We start from the raw sequence: 24,671 nt of genomic DNA on the forward strand, positions 1-24,671 counted from the left end.
CACCCCGGGTCCAGCGACTGGGATGACGTCTGCTCCACGTCCATGCTCCCACGTCACCCTCCTGCTGTGCGACCTTTGCAGCGGGTGTCACGGTCCCCATCACAGAGGAGCCCTTCCCCTGGGCCCGGCACAGCCAGGCCGCTGGCCAGCATGAACGCAGCCAGGCAGCTGCCTCTCCACGCCTGGCTCGGATCTGGGTGCCGCAGATGCCAGGATGGGGGTGCCTGGCCCGCACACTGGCACTGTCATCCCTGCCTGCCACTTTCCCAGCTGCGGGCCACCCTTGGGAGGCACCAGACCCAGGGCTGCAGGCTGTGCCCTGGGGCTGCTGAGGTGCCCCGTGGGGGGCCTTGCGGCGCTCCTGGCAGCAGGGATCAGAGAAGCAGTAACTAGATCTAGTGGCCGAGGGTGGAGGGCTGCGATCGGGTTGCGGCCACAGGCGAGTTTTCCACCAGGCGGCTTTCTCCACGTTGGGAAAGAGCTGGGCTGGGCCGGCCGGTCTGCGCAGTGGGTCTGGGGGACCCGAGGTGGGGAGCAAGGAAGAGAGACCAGAAGGGGCAGGGGGCAGAGGGCGGGGCACAGCTCCCGAGCCGGGGCCAGCCAGCCGTCAGCAAGGACAAGGAGGTGGTCCGCCCTGCAGCGGGTGGTATGCTCCAGCCTGTGAGCCCCAGGCTCTGGCCCCCAGGCCGACGGGAGCGGCTGAAATCCAAGCTGGGGTAACAAAAGGCCGCCGCTGTTCCTAAGCCGGCACAGCTCTGATCCTCCCTCCCACCCGCCCTCTGCTGCCCGCTGGCCATGTAAGAGCTGCCCGGGTCTGAGACCGCTGGTTAGAGGCCGCGTCCGAGCGGGTCCATGACGCCGGCCGGGCCCAGGGCCCGTGGGCCAACCCAGCTGAGTCGGGCCTCTGGGGGACGACGGGGACTGTGAGCACAGAGAGCGCTTCCTGGGCCCTGCTGGGGGACCTTGGCCAGCACCGAAGATGCCCACCAACGGCCTGCACCAGGTGCTGAAGATCCAGTTTGGCCTTGTCAACGACACAGACCGCTACCTGACAGCTGAGAGCTTCGGCTTCAAGGTCAACGCCTCAGCACCCAGCCTCAAGAGGAAGCAGACATGGGTGCTGGAGCCTGAGCCAGGGCGGGACGCAGCCGTGCTGCTCCGCAGCAGTCACCTGGGCCGCTACCTGTCAGCCGAGGAGGATGGGCGGGTGGCCTGTGAGGCGGAGCGGCCGGGCCGTGACTGCCGCTTCCTGGTGCTGCCGCAGCCCGACGGGCGCTGGGCGCTGCAATCGGAGCCGCACGGCCGCTTCTTTGGCGGCACCGAGGACCAGCTGTCCTGCTTCGCCACGGCCATCACCCCGGCCGAGCTGTGGACTGTGCACCTGGCCATCCACCCGCAGGCCCACCTGCTGAGCGTGAGCCGGCGGCGCTACGCGCACCTGTGTCCACGGGAGGACGAGATCATGGCGGACAGCAACACGCCATGGGGTGTGGACGCACTCATCACCCTCATCTTCCAGAACCGGCAGTACTGCCTCAAGTCCTGCGACAGCCGCTTCCTGCGCAGCGATGGCCGCCTCGTCTGGGAGCCCGAGGCCCGCGCCTGCTACACGCTCGAGTTCAAGGCGGGCAAGCTGGCCTTCAAGGACTGCGACGGCCGCTACCTGGCGCCCGTGGGGCCGGCAGGCACGCTCAGGGCTGGCCGGAACACGCGGCCCGGCAAAGATGAGCTCTTCGACCTGGAGGAGAGTCACCCGCAGGTGGTGCTGGTGGCCGCCAACCACCGCTATGTGTCTGTGCGGCAAGGTAATGGCTGCAGGGCTGGCCTCGCTCTCAGCTCTCAGCGTGGGGGTCGTGCAGGGAGGGGCACCGTGGCTGGGGGGTGGCAGCGTGCAGTGTGGGTGGGTGGGCCGGGGGCCAGGGATGGAGTCCCCGCTCAGGGCTGCTGGCTTTAGGATCTTAGAAAGGGGGTCGTTCTCGGGACAGCTGGGGGAGGTCTCAGCTGAGCCTTGGGCCTGCTGGGCAGCTGCCGAATGCGGGATGGGCAGCGTGTAGCGGGACGTGGTCGAGGCCCAAGTCTGCTGCCATGAGGGGCAGGAGGGCAAGCCCCGCCCACATTGGCCTGCCCACCGCCCTCCCCTTCCCTTCCACCACCCAACTTCTGAACTTTAAAGGAAATGGGAGGCAGGGCAGGAATCCAGCAGGAGTGGAGGCAGGGCAGAGCAACTGCTCCCACAGCTCCATGTGCCTGACCAGTGGGAGTCCTCGTCCGGCCCCAGGGGTGGGGAGGGGCCTGGGGTCTCTCCTGTCCAGGCCCAGCCATTAGCACCTGGAGGGGTGGTCCAGCTGTGGCTCTAGGGGCCCCTGCTTGCAGTACGGGTCTTCAAGGCCAGTGCAGAAAAGGGACCAGCATTCAGCAAACACCCCTGAGCGCCTGTGGCATGTGGTCAGGTCCTGGGGAATGACAGAGGACAAGCAGCCAGGCCCTTCTCATCACAGGCCCTACCATTCAGCCACACCGCCTTCACATGCTTGCCTTGGCAGTAAAAGGCAGGCCACGGTGTGAAAAGCTTTCTCCGTGAGTCACAGGAGATGCTAGATGCAAAGTATTTGTCCACGGCCAGCTTGTGAGTGAGACTTGTGGTGGTGGTGAAGCTAGAGGCGACACTGGTGGTACAGGCGGTGGCGGTGGCGTGACGGCCAGGATGGCCGTTGGGACAGAGATGCGCTAGTGACAGAGACGATGGTGACAGCGCTGAGGGATGGCGGCTGTATAAACCACTTTTCACTCCCTGGACCACCCTGCATCTGACCCCACCCCTTTGATGGGGGGCTCCCCCACGAAGGACCAGCTACGTCTCCCACTGCAGAGGCTGGAAGGACCCCACACTCGCTTCCCTGCTTTCCCTGCAGTGAGCCTGAGGGCATGGGCCTGGCCTTCAGATATTCAGATGTTGACTTGGCTACCAGTGATTCGACAAAGCAGAGTGTGGCATCTCAGTTCTGGGAGAGGAGCAGGTGGTGCCGCTAGATTCCGAGGCAGCTGGAGTGGCGGCTTCGGCAGACTGGTGGTGCCTCCGTCCCGCCACTTGGCTGGCCAAGCAGCCCCCAAGCCGGCCTCCTCCCTGCCAGGGGTTTGTGAGCACCCTGGCTTCTCCTTGTGATGTTGATTTATTTTTGGCCGCCTCCACCAGCCGGAGTCTGCCTGTTTCCGCTGTGGCCCTCACCAGCGTGGTGCTGCTGACAGGCAGCCCAGGAGGCAGCATTCGTGGCTGCAAGTAACAGAAAAATGGCTGCAAACTGGCTTACACTGTAAGGATGCTGACGATCTCCCAGGAGTGGAAGTCGCAGGCGGGGGTGGTGGGGAACCAGGCAGGACACCACCGCCGGCTCAGCAGCATCACCAGGGTCCTTGGCTCTTTCCTCCTCGAGGAACCACTCTCCTGGGACAGCTCTGACCTCAGGCTGCTGCCTTCGGGCACAAGACGGCTGCTGCTGCTCCAGGCCTCATATCCAGAGTGGACAAAGCCCAAAGGAAAGACTCTTCTGTGTCTTCATAGGAGTAAGGAAAGCCCTCCGTAAAAGCCCTCGCTCTCCTCGCTCACACACCCACACTCAACCAGTCCTGCTGGGACGGCAGGGTCCGCACCCTCTGCCGCCACTATCCAGGACTCCGTGAGCCTCTCCAGCCTCAAGGTCGCAGCCCCAGGAGCAGATGGTGTGTTAGACGGAACCCCTGGGCCGCAACCGTCTGGAGGGGGTGTGTTTGGGGCGATGCTGGGGACACCAACAGGGTTGGCCTCGGAGATAGGGTGGAGGTGTGCAGCCGCAGCCTAGGCCCCCCTGCCACGCCCCTCCCGCAGGCCCTACAGGGGCGCTCCCTCACCCTTGGGGTCTGCTTCAGCGTCGCCTCCTCCATGAGGCCATCCCTGGTCCAAGCCCACAGCATCCACAGGCGTCAGACACACCCTTTCTGTTGTCCGCTGCTCCCAGTGGACCAGCGCGGGGAGGGCCCGGATCGCTGTCTGTCTTGTTACGGCGGATGGCAGGCCCAGGGCAGCAGGCGCTTACTTTGTTCAGTGTTGCTGATGGGATGGTGGGGTCGGCGGCGGTGGGAAGGCTGGGCCACCTACTTGGGCTCTGAGTGGTGATCCATGTAAGAGTGGAGACAGACCCCAGCCTGGGGGGTGTGGGGTGGGAGGGAGCAGCCTTTGGCGACTGGTGAAGAGTGCCAGGTCCTGCCCTCTCCAGTCTGGCCCTGCCTGCTTTCCACCCTCCCTTCCCCAGGGCAGGGCAGGAGAGGCCGAGCCCCGACCCTCAGGCCCTGATGGGGTTCTGTCCCACTCCCTGCTGGAGCCCAGCCTCGGGGGTGCTCTGTGATCTGCCACGTCACTTGGGGTGGCTGATTGCCATAGAAGAGGAACACAGAATATGGGAAGGTGCTGGGGAGGCTCCGCTGCCTGCCTGGGGTCCCTCCCTGGTCGTGGATGCCCTCCTTGGCCCCGTCCCAGGGGTCTCAGGCAGAGCTCCAAGTGGTCTTGCCTTCCCTCAGCACTCCTGGGAGACCACGCACATGAGTCGGGGGCTGGGGAGGGGATAGGGGCCACACTGGGAAAGGATAGGGACTCCGCTGTGTGCATCCAGTGGCTTAGGGGGTAGTTATAAATAGAGACTGGTGTAAGTTCTGGGTCGAGAGAGCAGAAACAAGCAGATTACCTGGTGATTAGCAGAGGCCAAGGATTTGCCGGCACGGAAGGTCCGGCTCCTGGGGCCGTGGTAGGCGCTGGACACACGCCTTTAGGGCACCGTGTGTTGGGGTCCACAATGTGACCCCACGGCCCTGTGGCAGAGCTCCTGGAGTCCCTAAGAAGTGTCTTCCAAATCTTCTCAAGTCCAGAGGGTTCCAGATGAGACCCCGCTGACTTCACAGTGGCCCCAAGGGCATGCTTCCCCATCCCTCTGCTCCCCACCCCACTCAGGGTGAGGTGCGACAGCTTCCCATCTCCTCCCTCCAGGGGTCAATGTCTCAGCCAACCAAGACGAAGAACTGGATCATGAGACCTTCCTGATGCAAATCGACCAGGAGACAAAGAAGTGCACTTTCTATGCCAGAACTGGCGGCTACTGGACCCTGGTCACCCACGGGGGGATCCAGGCCACAGCCACACAAGTGTGAGTGCAGCACCCACCTCTCCCACCACCTGCACCACATCACCATCACCACCTCCATCCCCACTACCACCTGCATCACCATCCACCACCATGGGGCCCACTGTAGCAGCCCAGCCAGGGCCAAACGCCCACTGAGGTGGGGGCGTACTGGACTGGAGGAGGATGGGGAGGCCCACCTGAGCTCCCACGTCCTGCTTCTCTGAGGGGACCCTGCCTGCCCCTTCCAGCTCAGCCAACACCATGTTTGAGATGGAGTGGCGGGGTCGGCGAGTGGCCCTCAAGGCCAGTAACGGGCGCTACGTGTGCATGAAGAAGAATGGGCAGCTGGCCGCCATCAGCGACTTTGTGGGTGAGCACTCCCCAGCTGCCCTGGGGGGCCGGGGCTGGGCCCTCTGCCCAGGGACAGTGGCAGCTCAGAGACCTTATGTTCATCCAGGATCCGCCCTGCCCCGAGCTGCGGCCGCCCTGGCCGTTCCTGATAGTTGCTCCTCGTGTAGGAAGCAGTTAGAGCCCAGAGCCCCTCACCTCTGCTGCACATTTGGGGAACCGGGGGCTCCACGGCTGCAGGGCCCCCGCCAAGGTCACATAAGGCAGTGGCAGTGGCAGATGCAGGCACACAGACGGGGCGGCGAGTCCGGGCCGGAGCTCTTGGGCGGGGTGAGCCCCGTTTGCGGCCCGCGCCCCCCGCCCCCCGGCCTGGCCCGGCCCCTCAGCCCCGGTCTCATCACCAGGTGAGGACGAGGAGTTCACCCTCAAGCTCATCAACCGGCCCATCCTCGTGCTGCGCGGCCTGGACGGCTTCGTCTGCCACCGGCGCGGCTCCAACCAGCTGGACACCAACCGCTCGGTCTACGACGTCTTCCACCTAAGCTTCAGCGACGGCGCCTACCAGATCCGAGGTGCGGGCGGCCGGGCGGGCTGGGGGCGCGCGGGGCGGGACGCGGGGCGGGGGCGCGCGGCGGGGAACGCGCGCCCCGCCGACCCGCGCGCATCCCCGCCCGCAGGCCGCGGCGGCGGGTTCTGGCACACGGGCAGCCACGGCAGCGTGTGCAGCGACGGCGAGCGCGCCGAGGACTTCCTGTTCGAGTTCCGCGAGCGCGGCCGCCTGGCCATCCGCGCCCGGAGCGGCAAGTACCTGCGCGGCGGCGCCTCGGGGCTGCTGCGCGCGGACGCGGACGCGCCGGCCGGGGTCGCGCTCTGGGAGTACTGAGCCCCGCCGCCCCCATTAAAGCGAGTCTGCGACGCGGCGGCTCGCGCGTCGGTGTCCGTGGCGCCGCTCCGGTGGGAGGGGGGCGCGCCGAGGGCCTGCACCACCCGCCGCAGGCTCGGCTGGGGTGCTGCGGTGCGGCCCTCCCTCGTCCCTCCGCCCTGAGGCTCCTGCGATGCTCGCTCGGCCCCGCCACCCCTGGTGCCTAGAAAATCCAAGGGCCGCTTGTCTCGGAGGAGAGTCCAGCGGCCTGAGCGTCCCGCAGCCCCATCCTGGACAGCCAGTCCTGGTGTCTCGCCCCACCCCGCCCGCGGGCTGTCGCCCCTTGGCACACAGCTCCTCCCCAAGCCCAGGGAAGAGGACTCCCCCACCAACGCAGAAGGACGGGGTGCGCCGTGGGGCGCCTGGCCCCCGCCCCAAACCCCGCAAGTCAGGCGGGTCGGAGGGTACATCACTGCTCCCCTCCCCAGGGGCAGGGTCTTATGGGATCCTGGAAGCACCTGATGGAGAAGTGACACCCTTCCCAAACAGGGCTGTGTGTGGCCAGCCACGAGGAGAGGGCCCTTCTCAGCCTCTGCACGGGCCTGCTGCCACCCGGCCCCACCCCAGCTTAGCAAGGGTGGATGACCAGGCCAAGGTCCACGGTCCATCCACGTGTCTCCCTAAACCAGCCGGCACCCAAAACCCCCAGCCTGCGAGGACCCCTACCCAGGCCAACACCTCTTGGATGGCCTGGGTGACCTGGGTAGAGGTGGGGTGGGAGGTGTGTCCCCTGGGACTGGCCTGAACCTAGAAGACCGGGGTGATGGAGCCGGGAGTAGGGCAAGACTGAGGATAGATGGCCTCACCAGACCTTCTCCTGGGCCCCACAGCCCCTCCCACACCCTGGGCAGCCCTCGCCCTTGCCTGGGGCCTGAAGCCCCCTCCAGTGAGTCTGGCCAGTGCGGGCACTTTGCAAAAGGAGGGCAGTAGGGAGGCGGGTGCAGAGCAGGCTCCAGGAGACAGGGGACACACACGGCCTGGGAGGACAGGAAGGGATCATGAGGTGTCCTGGGGCAGGAAGGACTAGCTAGGACCCGTCCTCAGTCTCCCAAGGGTCCCCCTGGCTGACTCCCAGCCTCGCCGACCTTAGGGACAGAGGAGAGCCAGGACCCACATGGGCCAGCCAATTCAAAGTAGGCTCCCACTGACCTGGAGTGCACAACCTGGGAGCCCAGGGGCCAGGTAGGAATGAGCAGCTGGCCTGAGCTGCGGCCTGTGCTGCCCCCTGGTGGCACCTGGGGCAGGAGGGTTGGGGGCCCACCTGGGGGGCACTCTTGGCCTGAAAGTTGCTGGCTCTACCAGAAGTGCAGCGCTCAGGTGCTCTCGGGGCTCCCCAACTCCACGGGGCACTGAAGAGGGGTTTCCTGTTTGCTGAGCTTCGCCAGTGCACTTGGCCTCAGACACTCAGTGGAGCCCACAGAGCCCAGGGCAGCAGCTGGAGGGGGAGGCAGGGAAGAGTACCTGGGGGGCTCCAGGAGTGGGGCTGGTGTGGCAGTAGGCTGCCCTGGCCCCTGGGATGGAGAGCAGAGCCTCTGTGCAGGGGATGGGTGGTGCAGAGGCCACCAGACTTGGCAGGGGTGCACAGCTGGGGGGGGGGCACCAGGAATCCAGATGGAAACTGCCATCTGACAGAGGTGGGGAGGGTAAAAAAACAGCCAAGGCCACGGCATTGCAACAGAAAGGGTCACTTTTTGAGGCCTGCCTCGCAGGCCCTGCACATACAGGAGAGCACCGTGTCGAGTCCGGGGAGTCACCCTCCCCAAAAGCACCAGGGCCAAGGGGGGTGGCTGCCCGCCCTGAGGGACCCTTGGGAACAGTGCACAGTGCTGGATGCTGGGTGTGGCCCCAGCTGGAGGCACCAGTTGTTGAGTGTTTTGGTCTTAGGGTACCTGCAGGGAACACCCCCACCCCATCTTTGTGCTTTGGTCACAGGGAGCACCTCCCACCTGGTGGCCCCAGCAGCTGCAGAGAAGCAGGGCCGAGGCGCCCAGAGTCAAGCGGTAGGCAGGTGTGGACAGTGCTGGACAAGAGGTCTGTGGGTGGGCTGTGGTGCCACCAAGAGGGGCAGCCCTGGCTCTGGGCGTGGCGGTGGGAATGTGACAACCACTGACCCAGATGCGCCCGAGTCTCAAACCAGAAGCCCCATCTCCCTGGCCGCCACAAGCCGCAAGGGCAAGAGTGCTCCTGCTCAGGGGTCTGGACCCGGTGTCAGGATGCAGGGGACGTCGCTGATCCAGCCCCAGTGTTCTGGGCAGGGGGTGCCCGGCAGTGTTGAGGCTGAGTGCAGAGGCCGTGGTGGCTGCGGGAGGAGAGAGGAGTGATGCGGGGGGGACGAGCAGGCCCAGCGGGGTCACAGACTGCCTTGCTGCCCAAACACAACCGCTGTGCCACCACCTCCTCTGAGCACACCCACCCAGGGGGCTCCAAGTGGCCATTGCGGGGCAGGCTGAACTCGGCCACGCAGTGGCCAACCTTCCCTGGCTGCAACCAGGCCCACAGAGCCGCCTGGGTCAGGAGACAGAAGTAGTCGGGTTTTCTCCATAAAACCACAAAGGCACTGAGCTGCCAGAGGGCGGGGTGGGGGCCCACCTGGTGTCACAGCAGGAGGAGGCTGGGGCTGCGGAGCTGTCGGTACACTTGCAGGAGACGCTGGGCAGTGGCACAGGAGCTGGCCTCGTCCTCCGTGCACAGCCGGTCACGCAGGGTCTGCACCTCCCGCAGCAACGTCTACAGGTCGGGGGGCGGCAGCGGCTAGGCCCCCACCTTCTCACTGGGCATGTCAGCAGGTCCCTCTGGGGGACACCGCCAGGCACAGGTCCCACTCGGGACATGGTAGCTGACCCAGGAAAGACACTTGCCTGTGGCCTTAATGTGGGGGACATACCTCCTGCCCCCAGGAGTGTCCTTGCCAAGGCGGGGCAGGTTGGAGGGGTGGGGCCATGCCTGCTGTCCCTGTCCCTGCCCCCACTCCCTCCCTGGCAAGAAGAGCCTAGACCAACTCTTGGCTGTCAGGACTGGGAGGCTCCACCAGGCTGGGCGGCACCCAAGTGCCTGTGTGTGTCCCCCAAGGGCCGGGGACAGTCCTCGCTCCCCAGGCTGGTGGAAGGTGCAGGGAATGGCAGCCCTGAAGGGCCTCACCTCATGGTTGGCGTGGATCTGATGGAGATACTGCAGGCGGAGGTCAGGTGGGCTGGAGCCCCGGGCGGCCTGCTCCACAACCATCCTCTGGGGGAAGCAAGGGGCAGGCAGCTGGAGACAGTGCTCCTGTGGGCTCCGGGCACCTGTCTCCCAGCCCTCAGGGCCAGGTGGCGCATCCCAGTCCCCAAGCCGTCCATCTTGGCCTCCCCACCTCGCCCCCAGTTCACCTCTGCAGCATCTCCACCCCGGGCAGCAGGGCACACAGGCCCCAGCCTCACGGCTGTCTACTTAGAAGTAACTTTCATGCAGGCCCTTTCCCCTCCACTGCCCGCCTCCCCACTGTCCTTGGCCTCAGGCCCCAGCACCGCGCTGCTGCTCGAGTGGTTCCGCATGGCCCACAACAGGGCTGCTCAGTGTCCTGCTTTGGGAGACAGCCTGGTGGGCCCTGGGGCTCAGATCCAAGCTCCCAGACTTGTCCAGGCAGCAAGGCTACCACTGGCCTCTGGGGCAAAGCACTGAGAAGAGATCCCGACACTGAGGGGCAGCAGGAGGTGCTGGCCACTGGCAGCAGCCACACATCTGACCCCGAGCGGCCAGGTGAATGGATGGCACGAGGACACTCCCGTCCCACGAGCACAGTGTCGGCAGCACCCTGTCACGGGCTGAATCATGCCCCCCACATTCTCATGTGGAAGTCCCAGCCCCCAGCACCTCAGAGGCAACTATTCGGAGAGGGCCTTCACAGACGACCAAGGTAAAATGAGGTCACGTGCGTGGGCCCTAATCCCACAGCACTGGTGTCCTTCTGAGAAGAGATCAGGGCACAGACACGCGGACGACGACCCGGTGAGGACACGGGGGCAGGCCCGCACGCGCTCCGGGAGAGGCCTCCGGAGGACTCGCCCTGCTGGCACCCGGGTCCCATCTGTTCCCTTTGTCCCAGCAGCCCCAGGACACTAACTCCTCCTCTTGCTGGGAGTCTGGTCAACACGCTCTTCCCCTGGGCTTCTCACTCACTGTCTACCTTTTGGCCGCCACGCTTGGCGGGTCTGGAGACGGCCCTGTGTGCTTCAGCACGGCAAGAGCGACAGTGGGGTGCTCTCCCGGGGTGGGGGGAGGTGCGGGGAGGGGTGGGAGCTCTGCTCTGGGGACAGAGCCCGGGCATGAAGCCACAGATGTGCCACGGCACTGAGCTTAGGGTCCTCTGGTCATGGCTCGGCTCCCAGGCTGGCCTGGGTGCACTGGTGAGTCTAGAACTCGGATTGCAGGTTCCCTGACTCTCGGGGTCTGGGGTGGGGACTGGGGATGTGCACCGAGAAGTTGCCAGTGAAGCTCACGCAGAGTCCATGCTCGGGGAAACTGGAAACTGGCTGACAGCTGCCACTGCAGACTTGCTGCACAGCGAAGGCCGCACACTCAGAACAGGTGGGAGGCGCTGGGCCGCTGACCCTGGGCCCCGTCTGCCAAGGGCACCAGCTGACAGACTTCCACCTGGAGCACGAAGCCCTTCCTGCAGGTCCCAGAGTTGTGGCCCCAGTGCCCCGTGTGGCACTGCAGGAGCAGCAGCGAGGTCCCCGGGGCCGTGCGTGTGCACGTGTGCATGTACGGGTGCGCGCCTGTGTGTGTGTGAAGGGCTGGCTGCCAGCTCCCACTATCTTGACAAAGATGTGGAGGCTCAAACAAGCAGACACCTTGTTCTGAGACCGAGCCCAGCGTGTCTGATCCGGGGGCACAGCCTCTCCACGCAGCCTCTGATCGCCCGGGCAAGTGCAGACCTCACGCTGACTGGGACAGGGAACAAGCGGGGCTCCCTTTAGCCTTCAGGCCACGCGCACACGGCCACTGGGAACTACTGCCCAGACCAAGACGGTGAGCAGCAAGTCCCCCACCCACCTCCCAAATGCCCACAGCTCGCCTGCAACTGCTAGCCAGGTAGCCCTGCATCCCCACCACCACATGGAAACTTCACAACGGCCAACAGACCTGTAGACGCCCAATGATAGCGTGGTGTGTTCTGCACATGTTGGCCAGAGAGGAGCTTTCCACCTGGATCTCCACAGCCTGGATGGGCCCTGCTGGGCACAGGTCGGTCACGGCCACCTGCAACACACAAGGGACCTCGCTGGAGTGGGGCAGCTCAGCCCTCGGGGTGCCCCGAGCTGGCAGGGGTGTGCGAGGCCCAGGGGACCCGAATCCCTGGCCTGGGCTGCCCTGTCCTAGCGTGGGCCAAGCTCAGCAGGCTCCTGGGCCTGTCTCTCCGCATCCAACATGAGTTCCCGCTCGAAGAACTAGCTAGTCAAGCAACAGCAAGTCTGCTCAACTGGAAGCGTGTGTCCAGGAAGCACCGCGTTCCCTGAGGACGCAGATCTGTGGCGCCCACTCTGGAAAGGACTGCTGTGGGTGTACCGCCACGGACAGCCCATGGCTGGAACCCACACTCACGGGCCACACTGGGCAGCTCGGGTCCCCTGACAGCAGGGTCAGGGTTCCAGGTGTGAAAACAGGGTGTGGGCTGGACAGCCGAGGTCAGCCTGGCGCTCTCCAGGCAAACGTAAGAGCTGGGAAAGATGGGTGAGTGCCAGACACTAGGCAAGATCCTGGAGGCCTCGGGAAGGCCTGGTGGTTCTTCCTTCTGGAATCGCAGGATGTGCTGGGACACCCACCCCTGTCCACCACCTGCAGAGCCACCACCAGGCCCCAGAACCAGGGCCCAGGACACTCCAACCTGGACAGTGCCTACTCCCGGCCTGACCTGAAAGGCCCGTCTTGTGGGCAGCCTCCACCCACCACCCTTGGTGACATGAGTCCTGGCTGCCCAGGCTGTTCTGCCAGAGCCTCCATGCTGCAGCACGAAGGACAGCTGGATAAGACCCCTGGCCGTCGAGGGTGTCGGGAAGGCAGGTGTGCGTGGGGGCAGGGCTGGAGGACCAAGCCCCATCTTGGTGTCTCAGCAGCCCCCACGTAAGCAGCTTCAGCGACAGGGCCCGGCTCCCTGGTGCTCTAGGGGTCTAGCGGTGCTCACGCTGCTCCCGGAGCACAAACGACGAGCCACCCTGGGCTAGGACCACACGTGGAGAGCGCTGGACTGGGCTGGTCCTCATGGGACTCAGTTGGGAGGGTGACACTGCCTCCAGCCCCACAAGGCCGCACCATCACAGCCTGCCTCAGACTTGGCCGCGTCGGGTCCTCTGGGGGGTGGGCACAGGTCTGACTCCTCTCAGGCGCCCGGGGACCCACTCAGAACCGCTGCCGTTGAGGCCAGTCTCCCCAGGGGCAGGGGGGCTGGCCCCTGCTTGCCTCGCGGACGATGAGGTGGACTTCAGTGCCATCTGGGGCCACTCCCTGGACAGAGGACAGTGCTTGGGCCCTCACGATGTCCCCGACGGCATTCTCAGCGAGGAGCCACTGCAGGGTGGCACAGCCCAGGGACATGCCTGGAGGGGAGAGGTGTGGCTGTGAGGCTGGGCAGATCTGTGAGTGGGAGGGCGGGCTCTGAGGCCAGAGCGAAGCCAGTCAGTGCCACCAACCTGCATGCCCATCCCCAAAAGCAGCCCTGAGCAACTCTGTCGACACTTTGATGGTGGCCACGGATGGGGGCAGGTACTTGGCCCGCAGGGACGAAGGTCCTGCCAGCTGCCCGCCTGGCCCACGGCAAGTTCCCAGGAAGGTGTGGATGGGGTCCCCAGCGGGGCTGAGCGGGCCCAGGGCCTGCATGGGGGGCACAGCCAGGCTGGGGAAGCGCAGGCTCTGCAGCATGTCCACCGTGCGCTCGCTCAGGGGCAGGCAGACGCCATCCTGCTCAGGCAGGACGTCGGGGGGGCACTCATCCGACCAGGCGTCCTGGGCAGGGTCTGTGGGGGCAAGGGCCCCGCCCACGACCTCCCTGAGGCGGTAGAAGAGCGCGCAGGACACGGTCACAGGCAGGTCGAGCGCACCGTCCTCGCCGGGGCCCAGGGGCAGCGTCACCTCCCGCCGACCGCCAGGGCCGAGCTGGTCCACGGGGATGGTGTAGGTGACGGCCGAGCCGGCTGAGCCCAGGTCTAAGGCCCTGGAGCTGCTGAGCACCTGGACGCACAGGGCCCAGCCCCGGTCCAGGCTGAAGCTGCTGCTGTTCTCCAGCAGGCAGGTGGCCGTCAGCACGTCTTGCAGCTGCAGGCAGCTCCAGGCAGTGGTGATGGCGCAGGAGATGGGCCTGGGGCCTTCCCGGCTGGACAGCAGGGCACAGCTCACGTTCATGGCTTCATTGAGGCACGTCAGGGCCTTGTTCCGCTGGTCTACTGCCTTCTTCAGAGAGGACACTCTGGAGGGAGATGTGGCCACTGGTGGGGGACGACGAGCCCTCATCCTGGGTGCCACCCCTCCACTCCCAACGCCGGAAGGGACCAGGCCTTGCTACTCCTGGACACCAGCAAGGAGCCCCACCTCAGGGACCTCTCACCCTGCCCTGCAACCGTCTGACCCCACCCTCCTCTCCAGCAACCAAGAAACGAGGCAGAGGATGTACCTGGGGCAGCTTGCACTTGGCAGCCTGGCCCAGACCACCGGGCTGACAAAGCTACATCCCATCAGGGCCGCATGGGCCAGGTGGTGTCCATTGTGGGGCTGGCTGCCCCCGCCGTGCCCCTGACATTTCCAAGTCAGTCCCTTATGCGGTGCCACTGTGACAGCCCAGAGGGCGGCAGGCAGCCTGGAACTGGCTCTAAACCCCAAGGGTTCGGCACCTACAACTGGCCTTCAGTGCCGCCTTTGACCTGGCAGCATGGCACTTGGGGCCACCACTGGGGCCAGAGGCAAAGGATCAGGCCCGGCCCGGCCCAGCACCACCACTCAGGACGCCTCCTCCAGTGGACGCCACGCCAGCCTCTGTCCGAGCCGCAGCCAGCTGCTCACCTCTCAGACACGGTGCCAATGCCAGACAGCAACTCCTTAATTTTCTGGCCAGTGTTCGCCGAGGTCACGCTGGTGGGGCAAGGCGTCTCACGGTGCAGGTCCAGGCTGCAGGTCATCAGCCGGCCTTTGGCCGACAGGGCCAGGAGCTCAGCGCCACCTGCAGTGGACACGTGGGGCCGGGTCAACAGGCAGGGAGGGCCCACTGCTGGGAACGTGCAGCAGTTCCCGGGACTCCTGATGAGCGCTGGCAGAACAACAGTGCCAGGTGAGGAGAGCGCGGGCCGTGCCCTGGGCCGGGCAGAGCCGTGTTCACTGCCGTGTTCATCCAGTGCACACGTCGGAAAGGGCTGTCCCCGGGAGGCGGTGTCAGCAAGGCAGAGGCGGCTCCTTGTACGTGGACGAGACTAAACGGGGCGACCACATCAGCCGGGGGTGCCCCCCTCTAATAGGCCCTCCAGAGCACAGCTGCTCCGAGATTTCCTAAGAGAGGCAGGCGCCACGCAGGCCCTGGCCTCCTCCACGGTCTGGCCGGCTCTCCCTGGGGCTTTTCTGGAAGCTACCAGTTCTGCCCCCTTTTCTGCTCCTGGGCTACCAGGAAGCTCCCCGGGAAACCGGCTCCACCTCCTGCCACCTGCTGGTTCCCATGTCCCTGAGCCAGGCCAGAGGAGGGGCCCTCTCCCTGCAGTAGAGACAACAGCCTTTCCCCTTCAAGTCTGGTCCACAGCAAGACCTACGATGCGCTCGTGGACCGTCTTAACGGGAATATCCCCTGGTGGGGGGCATCTATCTACCCCCCACCCCTGGCATTGGACAAACATGGGTGAAACCCTCTCCGGCCTTGTCCAGGGAAAACACACACACGAGAGCTTGGGGATGCCCGTCTTCAGTGCAGGGTGGGCTCACTGGAGGCCACACAGTAAATTTTATCCCTTCAAAAGAAAGGTAAAGACCTAACCTGAACCGACTTGAATTTCCCCTGGACTACCTGCCGTGGGAGGCCCATCATGGAGACACACTTGCCCTGGGCCGCCCAGGTGCAGACCCCACCCAGGCAGGCAGCGCCCTAACCCCCACAACCCACGCGGGACACGCAGGACACACAGGATCCCATGACAAGGAGCTGTGTCAAGTGAGGGTAGGCCTGCCGGGCAGGGTTATGGAGGACATGGGTGAGGCAGAGAAAGGACACCAGAGCAGAGGGTCCACCCACCCTGGGGCTGTGGTTTTCAGGTTAAAGCTGAGGCTCGTACCTTCAGGTGTCCTGGATGACACAGAGAGGGTGACGACGCTGCAGATGCTCAAGCTGGTGGGACACAACAGAGAGGGCAGGCCTCCTAGGGCCCCATCGGGCTGTGCGGGGTCCCAGGGGGAGCCTCCCCGGGCCAGGTCCACCACACAGAGGTCTGAGGGGCTGCTGAGGTACAGACGGCTGTGCCCACCACAGGCTGCACAGAGCACGGGCCCCGGGAGGCGGTACTCCCGCAGCTCTGGCGCCAGATGCCCCGCCTCATTCCAGCTGGCCTTGATGGCTAGCGTCCGGCCGTGGTGACCGAGCACCACCAGGCAGTCGGAATGCTCGTCCTCCACATCCTCGGCCAGCGGCTCCGTTCTCAAGGCCCCGATGAAGACAACAGGCTCCTCCAGGTGGTGGAGGATCTTGACAAGGGCCTTGGGGTCGCCCGGGGCCGACCTGGAGGTGACCAGGGTCCGCAGGACCACACAGCAGAGCTGGCCATCAGGGAGACCGCAGAGGATCGCGGGCGACTCTAGGAGGGCGGCACCAGCCCCAAAGAGCAGCCCAAAGAGGGCGCCCTCGAGGGCAAAGCCCCGGGAGCTGTGCGGGGCCCTGGAGCCCGGCGGTGATGCACAGCACAGTACAGGGAGGAAGCGGGGGGCTGCGGGCTCTCCTGGGCTCCCAGCAGTGGGGGTGCAGCTGGACAAGTGCACCTCGCCAATCTGGCCCCCGGGCCTGGGGTCCTCCCCGGGACAGGGCCGTTCGAACAGCTGCACCTTCCACTGGGTGGGGCCCTGTGCCAGGGTGACGAGGACGTCATCGAGGATGGTGAAGGCGCACAGCGTGGCGTCAGGCAGGACACAGGCACCTGGGTCCACGGGGATGACGGAGGAGGGAGGCGACCCGTCCTGCTCGTCCTCAGTGCCCTGGCTATCCCCGCCGTCCCCACCATCCTGGCTCACGGACCTTCAAGAATACAGGGAACCACGGTCACAGCACTAACCCTCACCAGCTCTCTTCACAACTACCTGCCGCTGAGCATGACAGGTCTGGGGTCTTCACAGGGAGTGACCTCAGTGACCCTCAGCGGTGTGGGAGAGGCTCATCAGGGAGCAGCTAGCATGCCACAGTGCCCCCCACCTGCTGCGGGGACGGCTCTGCCCCACTCGGTCATCCAGGGACACGCATGTCACAGGGCTTCCAGAAACAGGGCTCAGAAAATCCTCATCAGTGCAGGACTGCTGGACCCTGAGGCCTCAGCTGGGAACCGCACCTGCTAACTTCTTATCCTCTAAACCAGCAATGAGCAGATGTCACGTCTAGGCTCTGCGCTGGTGCTAGGGGCCGGGTCCTCTGAGCACTGACTCACGGTTCACAGACCCCCACCAAGGCTCAAGGGCTGCAGACTCAGCTGCCTGGACCCCGTTTACTGAAGATTCTCTGTAAGCAGCAGCCTGCTAGAGGACAATGGGGCAGGGGGCACGAGCACTCCAGACTCCAGAGCTGGCCCTGAGCCCACTGTCCCCACCTGCAAGGGCCAGTGAGTGCTCACTCTGAATGCAGTCCAGGGGTAACATAGGTCACAGGGGCAGGGAGTGAAGAGGCAAAGCAGGAAGCACCTGTCAGATGCAGTGAGAAGCCCGTATGAGGCCAGGTCAGCCTCAGCCACGGGGAGGCCAGTGTGGACCCTCCCAAAGCAGGCTGCCCAGCGACCACTCCTCACCTGCCCGCCTGGTCCAAGGACAAGCAATAGATGCCGCTCTGGGCGCACAAAACGTAGAGCGCCCTACGAAGGGCCAGGAGCTCCAGGTGCCACACCTGACCGGGAAACTTGTACACGGCCTGGACGTCCAGGGAGAAGGCAGCGTCAGGCCGGAGGCGGGGGGCCGGGGGAGGCGGAGGACAAACTCCCCGAACGCGCGGACCCCTCTGTGCAAACCCGGGCCCGTCCCTCTGGAGGCCCCCGCCCCGCGCTCACGGTCAGCAGCCGCCCCTCCTGGTCGTAGACGTAGACCAGCTCGCTCCCGGTGGACAGGAAGACCTCCGCCCCGTGGCACAGCACGCGGGGCTTGCCCGCCGCCAGGCCCCCGAGCGGGCAGCGGAAGCCCGCCAAGTATTCGACCCGCGGCGCGCGGCTAGCCATGGCGCGGGGCGCGGGGCGCGGGGCAGGCGGGGAGCCCGGCCGCGGGAACGGGGTCGGCCTCGCGGCGCCGGCGCCGGCGCCGGGGGCGGGGCGCTTTACGGCGGCCCAGGTCGCCTCGCGGCCTCCGCCGTAAAGCGGCGCGGCAGGGGCGGGGCCGGGCCGTAAAGCGGCGCGGCAGGGGCGGGGCCGGGCCGCGCGCGGCGGGGAAGCTGGTGGGCTCGGCGGCTTGGCAAAGGGCCGGCGTGTTTCACGCCAAAGGCGGGAAGCCCGAGGTCCTGGCCTCGCCGCTCGCCCGAGGCGCCTTCCTGGGGGCTCCCTGCGGGGCAGCCGCAGCCCCCCACCGCCGTGCGGGGGCCCTCGGGCTCCACCGGACCCCCTCGCGCGCCCCAGGGTCGGGCCGGTCTGGGACCCGAGCCAGTACCCGGGCTCCCCCCGGGCGGGGGCCCGTCAGAGCGCATCTCCTCCTAGCGAGCGGCCCGCTCCTGAAGCGACTTGCTAAGGGCTTGGGGGAGGGGCTGGACCCGCGAAGTCCGGGAGCGGGGCGGGCAGTGTCTGGTCTGGCCATTTCCACGGCCGAGGGGCTCTCGGCCTAGAGGCGGGTCTCCTTCCTCTGCGCTGCTGGGCCACCCCACGCCTACACCGTCGCCAGGACATGCAGTGTTTGAGCCTAACGCGGACAGGTGTGTCCCTCCCTTTATGCCTGAACACCAGCTGTCCGTGAGTGTGCTGGTTTGACTGGACAATGGGGACAGAGTCAGCAAGAGGAATTCTGGGTTGAGGGCAGAGGACCACAAAGAAAATGGCTGGGCCTCAGGAAGGGGGCCAGCTCACCAGCAGTTAGCCTGGGGGTCAGGGTGAAGCCAGGCCAGGATGCCTCTGCTCCCTCATCTTGGCTGCTTCCATCCCTGCCCTCCAAGGCTCTGGAGACTGGTGCTGACCAGAGGGGGGCCAAGAGCTCTCCGGACGAGAGACTCTGAGACCCCTGAAAGGGGCCTGCAGGCTGGTCTGTTACGTCCCTCTCCTGTAAGACACCAATGAGAAAATCGCCAAGGCCAGACACCTGTGAACAGAAGCGGCCTCTGGAGGTCGTGGCTGGACAGACAAGTTGAAGGGGCCCTGCTGCCAAGTGTTTTCTGGGCTTGGGTGTTAAGCTCACCTCACCAAGGTTGGTGTACCTTCCAAAACGCAACCACTAGCACAGTGGTTGAAGGTGAGGTGGGCACTCAACCCCAGGGCAAGGGACAGCCACTGTCCCAGTGTTTCTGGGTTGGACCGGAACGAGTGCGGCATTTGCAGTCTGTCCTTTGCCCTGAGACCAGCTTCCACTTGGCCTTTGGAATCAGTCGGGAGTGAGGACACTCTCCTGTCGAGACACCCCTCCAAAGTCCCCGAGGGCACGGGTGTTCTCGGCTGGCCTTCTGACCACCGGTCCTCGTGGGACACACACCCACACTGATTCCCATCAGGTCCTGCCAGACTGTTTTCTGACACCAACAGAACTACACCGGAAATGTCCTGGAGGAAATGACCACGTGGGGAAGGGAGCTGGGAGGAGGTGGGCTGAACTGGGCAGGCCTCACCTCCCAGGTTCAGCCCTGACTGGCCAGGCACTGTTACATTGGTCACTCCTCTGTCCACTCCCTTCTGCTCAGACGGACTCACAGGCTCCTGGCCCCAAGCCCAGGCAAGTCCCACACTCAGTGATACAGGAAGTTGTGACCATCAACAGTCCATCTAAACAGTGAGGAGGCCCTGGAGATTACAGACATGAGCAAAGGGCTTAGACGGTTCAGGGGTGAAATGGAATGACGGGACCCCTTGTGTTGGTGGAGGCCTGCGAGACAGCAGAGCGTGGTGCTGATAATCTGTGGTCTCCACGCCACACGTGGAGGCTGTCATCTTCCCAAGGACAAATTACCACGAGAGTGCATGGGGCAGGTGTGGGGGGGACAGGACACAGCTCATGTAGGGAAGCCACAGACTGTCATGTGCTTTGCAGGTAGCAAGGCCCACCAACATGTTCAGTGTGCCAGGAAAGGGGGTGGCAGAACCCCGAGTTGTTTCCAAGCAGCATATTCCATTTGTTTGATTTGGTGGGGGCTGTTCCAGAACCTCATCAATTCACAGAACCAGCAAGTCAGCAGCCTGAGCCACAGAGGGCAGGGTACTGCTGGTAAACGCAGGCCAGCTCAGGGACAGGACTGGAGCTGGCCGCTGAGGGCCTGCCCACCCTCATCCAGAAGCTAGGCCAGGCCTGCCTCACCCCAGGGCCCTGTGGACATCAGCAGGCGCTGCTATGTACTTGATCGAAGAACGAGTCAGGGGCCAGAGGACAGAGTGGGCTGAAAGGTGGGTGTGAAAGCTGACCCCTTGACACCAGAGGGACGCCTCCTGGCTGTCACATGACCAGTACTTATGGCTCCACTGCTCCCACCCCGCCTCCGCACCTGTGCAACCCGAGGGCTTCCGGGCCTCATCCTTCCTGGCCGAGCGGACCTGACCCACCTGGCAGAGGCCGGGAGCAGCAACCTGGCTGACAGGTGAGAAAGGGGCAGAAGGGGCCCAGAGGAACCGGGCTCTGCTCTCGCCGTGGACGTCCCCCTGGGGCCCAGGGCCGAGGAGCCTGGGCAGAGGCGTGGGGTCTCTACCCTCCAACAATCCACGCATGTCAGCGGAGGACAGCGCCATGTGGAGGGCGTCAAGTCACCGGGCAAAGTAGGCGCAGCAAGGCTCCGGGCAGGGAGCGGTCTCGGGTGCAGGAAGGACAAACAGGGAGCTGGCAGCGCTTCAGGCGCTTTTATTGGTTCCACCTGAGGGCTGGGGTCCAGGCGATGCTGCTGCAACCCCCACAGCCACACCTGGAAGCCCCAAGCGGGAGCACCAGAAGCCTGGTGGGCGCAGGCCGGGATCCTAGTCACCCTCACTGGGTTACAGTGCTCCTCGGGCTGGCAGGATGCAGGTGGCGCTGGGGGCCTCTCCCCTGTGCCTGAGGCAGCTGGCAAGGCCCCCCACTTCTGCTGAGCTCCGACTCTCTTTGGACAATAAAATAAAGTGCAATACTGAACAAAGAGTGACTCAAAACCAGAAGCAGAGAAATCACAACACTTTTTGTTTAGCTAAAAGACAAAAGAAAACAAACTATGCAGATGCCAGAACTCCAGAGTGAGCAGAATACGGTTGGAGAAAAGGAAACTAGCTCGGTGGATGAAGACGGGAGTGAGGACAGAATCGGGGGGCCATGGAGTCCGAGGTCGGCTCCCCAGGATCCCCTGCAGCCTCACATCTGAACACAGGTGCAGACAACGCGGGGCCAGAGCTCCAGCCAGCGCAGCTGCCAGGAACACGACCAGACCGTCTTCCCAGCTCCTCGGCAGGTGAGCTGGGGAGCCAATGCTTCAGACTGGCTGCTCCGCACCCTCCTGCCCCCAGAACAGACAGCTCCACCGTAGCCAGATGCAACCCCATCGGCCACTTGGTGTCCCACGCCAGTGGACCTGGAGGTGCCAGGCTGGCCCTGGCCACAGATGAACGCCACCCCCAGGTGTTCTCTGCTCGCAGGTAAGGAAGGGTCACACAGGCTTGCTTCCTGCCCCTAGGATAGAGACATACAGGCCCCAAGCAGTCTGTGTCTGGGCTGGCCTCTCCTGCAGGTGGATGCAATGCAGCTCAGAGATACAGCTCTTGTTAAGGCAAAGAGGCATCAGATGTCCACAAAATCCCTGGGGAAGGGCCAGACTGTAGCCGGCCAGAGGGAAACGCCGGGACCCCAGGGCACGTGCAAGGTCTGACCACAGCCTCTGTCCAGGGTTGGCCTGGGCCCACACCTCAGCCCGGTGTCAACCTTTACAGATCCCCACAGCAGCCCCACTCGGCCCTCAGAACAGGCCAAGCGCCTGCTCCCTCACCTGGCCTGTCTCGTGACCATGTCACTGAGCCAGAGGCCTGGGCCGGGGCCGGGGCCGGGCAACAGGAAGGAATGGGGCAGAGGGGACTGGAGCGTCTGGTCCTGCCTGGGCTGTCCGGTTCACCCCACGCAGGCCTGGTCAGCAGCATCGGCTGCCCGGAGGGGCTGCCTCCTTGGTGGGAGCCACCACGAGGCTCCTGCTCGGACCACCTGTGTCCACAGCTGTCCCAGCTGTGCGGCTTGGTGGAAAGGTCTCAGGCACTGAGGTTTACTTCCGAGGAGACTGACTATGGGTCCCCGTCCACACTCACCCACCCTGCACACACTTGCAGGGCCTCACTGGAGGGAAGGAAGTGGAAACTAGTCTCTCTCACGCCCTTTTGATGTAGTTTTTATCTGAAAAAAAAATAAATAAAAGTCTTCTGGGCAGGAATTGCCGCTAACTGTTACTACAACCAATGCAGACATTAAAATCCCCCTGGACGCTGGGTAAGAGCAGAGAAGGGTGGGCAGCAGGTTCGCCTGCAGACCAAGCGGACGGGAAGCCAGCGAGCCCGTGGCCACGCGTTTCCGGCAGACGATGGCTACTGGGAGGGGACAGGTCTGCCCCAGAGCAACAGGGTAGAGGCCACCAAGAGCTCCCAACCGAAAACATGGGAGGGGCAGGAACAAAAAGCATCCAAAAAGAAGGAGAGAAAGCTGGATGGCGGCAAAAGCCCTCCCGCCCCCGGATTCCAGGTGGTGACTGAGAGGCACCTGGTCCTTCGACCGCAGCAGGGGGCTGCTGCGCTGCATCTGCGCAGGGCAGGGCCGTGCCCCCACCAGGAGACCGGTTGCAGCCTGCACAGCACCAGTCTGGCTCCCTCCCTCCAGGGAAGTCTGGTGCCGAGAAGCTTCGTGGGCCAGAGACCCCAGGGCAGCTGCCCCCCGCCCCACCTGCATGGCTGCCGGTGTGGGGCACGGTTACAATCCTGGCTTCAGAGAGGGCTGGGGTGGGCCCAGTCCCGCCAGCAGGGGGCGGAGCCCTAGGTCCGGGGGAGGCTGCACATCTCGCAGTGGCCGGTGCCCGGCTGGTTCATGAAGGTGCAGTGCTGGCAGGCCCACACGGCGGCCGAGGCGGCGTGCACGGAGCCCCCAACGGCGCCGTACTCCTGGAGGCCGGGAAGCTGCACGCCGACAGTGCCTGTGGGCCGGGAAGAGAGCAGCAGTGTCATTTCTGCACAGCGAAGCTGCCCGCCCCGGGGTGGAAGCAGCAGGTGCGGCGCCAGACCCCCGCCGCTGGCCCCCCGCTCACACACACAACCCCGACAGACAGACACATCTGCAGAGCTGGGAGCCATCGCCTGTGGTCACCAGTCCGCCTGCCGGGCCCGGGCCCGCCTGTCAGGGTCCCCTTTGTGCTGGTGGGCGGCAGTGCTCCTGTGAGCTGCACCGCGGCCCCCCTCCCCCTCCAGTTCTGAGCGACTCTCAACACAGGTGCCATGAATATTCTTGCACCAATGGCTGTGTGGATCCGTGTTTCCTTGTCTCTTGGGTAAAACGTAGGTGCATGCTTGCTGGGTTCTAGGGTAAGTGAACGGCTGAGAAACGGCCAGATGGCCTCCCTTCTCACCAGCGTGTGTGAGGTTCCAGTCGCTCTGTGAGGTTGGATTTTCATTTCATTTCACACTCACAATGTTATGGTATCTCCTTTAATTTCCATTTTTCTGACAACTGGTGGTGACCGTCCTGTATCTCTCTGTGGGGAATGTCTAAGCCATTTGCCCAGTTTTCACTCATGCCCTTGGTTCTGATCATCGACGTGCTGGGATCGCTGTGTCTGTCAGATGTGGGTCCCACGTCACAGAAGGGGTGGCAAGTACCTTCTCATGTGCTGACAGCATCCCTGGGTGAGCACAAGTGTTTCATTCTGATCAAGTCCAGCTGAACAGTGTTTTCCGGTCAGTGTTCTTCTCTGTCCTACCCCAAGGTCTTGAATAGATTTAACTCTGTTTTTTCACGTGAGTTTCACTTTACAGTTGCAGCTTTTACCGCGAGGTCTCTGACCCATCCGGAGTCGCTTTTGACGTGGGTGTGTATTATAGAAGTTGAGGTTCATTCTACCCACACAGATCCCCAGCGGTTTCCTTGCACTTTTCTGAAAAGGATGCCTCCTCCGGTCACTGCTCAGCCCCCACCTGGCCCGGGGGTCTAACGTCCTCCTGCTGACAGCGCCGCCTGCTCACGGCAGCTTACACGTCGGGCACACGCACTACCGCATCCTCTGGCTTGTTCTCGCCTCACGCTGCCTTCTGGGCCCTCTGCGTTCCTGGGCAAATTTTACAGCTTTTTTTACCCTCCCTCCCCCTGCACAAAAAAAAAAGCCTATGGGGCTTTTGATTGTACCGATCAATTTGGGGGAAGCTGACATCTTAGAACTGTACTGTCTTCCGACCGAGGATGATGCTATTTCTCTCCCATTTGCTAGCTCTTCCTTTGCAGTGTTGGCCTCCCACAAAGAGCTTTCCGGTGACTTTTGTTTCCTGTACTGAGGTCACTCATGCTCCGCAATGCTCTGCGTGTGGCACTACCGCTGACTTGTGTCACCAACCGCAGCACATCTGATGATCGTGCAGCCCCTCTCAGCAGCGTCAGGGACCACCGGGACCTCTCCCGTAGGGGCTGCAGGCAGTGGGCCCAGACCATGTCGCCCTGCTGCCGTGGGACTGATGCCTGCCACGGGCTGGGTTCCTTCTCACTCCGTCTGTGCACGAGCTCCTGCAGGTCACTGGCTCTTCCCTCATGTCTAGTGGGGATGGCAGAAGTGAGCCAAATGCTCAGACTGAAACTTCCTCTGATCTGGTTTTCCTGTCCCCCGAAGGGCCCATGTCTGTCCAGGACGACCTCCCAGCCTCCCTGTGCACACTCTCTGGGCTCAGACAGGGCTCCAAACTGCTGCCAGC

General features: G+C 64.3%; 3 protein-coding genes across 5 annotated transcripts in view; 1 reads left to right on the top strand and 2 right to left on the bottom strand.

Moving 5' to 3' along the window:
- Positions 1-828: 828 nt before the first annotated feature.
- On the top strand, positions 829-6,406 carry FSCN2 (fascin actin-bundling protein 2, retinal). Its single transcript, XM_072939829.1, has 5 exons — positions 829-1,805; positions 5,015-5,171; positions 5,399-5,520; positions 5,903-6,070; positions 6,176-6,406. The coding sequence occupies exons 1-5, from the start codon at positions 980-982 to the stop codon at positions 6,379-6,381; spliced, it is 1,479 nt and encodes a 492-aa protein (XP_072795930.1). The 5' UTR covers positions 829-979; the 3' UTR covers positions 6,382-6,406.
- Positions 6,407-8,089: 1,683 nt separating this feature from the next.
- FAAP100 (FA core complex associated protein 100) lies at positions 8,090-17,916 on the bottom strand. 2 transcript variants are annotated; one of them, XM_006199579.4, is made up of 10 exons: positions 17,661-17,916; positions 17,406-17,524; positions 15,699-16,648; positions 14,449-14,605; positions 13,086-13,858; positions 12,856-12,992; positions 11,542-11,658; positions 9,559-9,645; positions 9,010-9,147; positions 8,090-8,719 (listed from the first exon to the last, which is right to left on the bottom strand). In XM_006199579.4, the coding sequence occupies exons 1-9, from the start codon at positions 17,823-17,825 to the stop codon at positions 9,016-9,018; spliced, it is 2,637 nt and encodes an 878-aa protein (XP_006199641.2). In that variant the 5' UTR covers positions 17,826-17,916; the 3' UTR covers positions 8,090-8,719; positions 9,010-9,015. The 2 variants fall into 2 exon arrangements, with proteins under 2 accessions (XP_006199641.2, XP_072795931.1); XM_072939830.1 differs by lacking the exon at positions 8,090-8,719 and having other exon boundaries at positions 9,122-9,256.
- A 2,997-nt stretch (positions 17,917-20,913) lies between these two features.
- Positions 20,914-24,671, bottom strand: part of NPLOC4 (NPL4 homolog, ubiquitin recognition factor) — a 43,063-nt gene continuing 39,305 nt past the window's right edge. The window contains exons 17-18 of one of the 2 annotated variants that reach the window (XR_012059901.1): positions 22,666-22,912; positions 20,914-22,125 (exon numbers count right to left, since the gene is read on the bottom strand). Coding sequence is in view for 1 of the 2 variants with exons in the window: in XM_072939831.1 (XP_072795932.1) it covers positions 22,755-22,912 (158 nt within the window). In the remaining variant the exon portion in view is untranslated. Of the gene's footprint in view, positions 22,913-24,671 lie in introns of both variants that reach the window. The other variant, XM_072939831.1, reaches the window with a different exon arrangement.

Source organism: Vicugna pacos, chromosome 16 (assembly GCF_048564905.1).
Source record: "Vicugna pacos chromosome 16, VicPac4, whole genome shotgun sequence".
Taxonomy (NCBI): domain Eukaryota; kingdom Metazoa; phylum Chordata; class Mammalia; order Artiodactyla; family Camelidae; genus Vicugna; species Vicugna pacos.

Excerpts from the sequence above, each read along its gene's own strand:
- FSCN2 (XM_072939829.1), top strand. The coding sequence starts at position 980 with ATGCCCACCAACGGCCTGCACCAGGTGCTGAAGATCCAGTTTGGCCTT. Across the intron at positions 1,806-5,014 it reads CTATGTGTCTGTGCGGCAAG|GGGTCAATGTCTCAGCCAAC; the intron begins GTAATGGCTGCA and ends TCCTCCCTCCAG. Across the intron at positions 5,521-5,902 it reads CGCCATCAGCGACTTTGTGG|GTGAGGACGAGGAGTTCACC; the intron begins GTGAGCACTCCC and ends TCTCATCACCAG.
- FAAP100 (XM_006199579.4), bottom strand. The coding sequence starts at position 17,825 with ATGGCTAGCCGCGCGCCGCGGGTCGAATACTTGGCGGGCTTCCGCTGC. Across the intron at positions 12,993-13,085 it reads TTTTGGGGATGGGCATGCAG|GCATGTCCCTGGGCTGTGCC; the intron begins GTTGGTGGCACT and ends TCTCCCCTCCAG. Across the intron at positions 9,148-9,558 it reads AGATCCACGCCAACCATGAG|ACGTTGCTGCGGGAGGTGCA; the intron begins GTGAGGCCCTTC and ends CCCGACCTGTAG.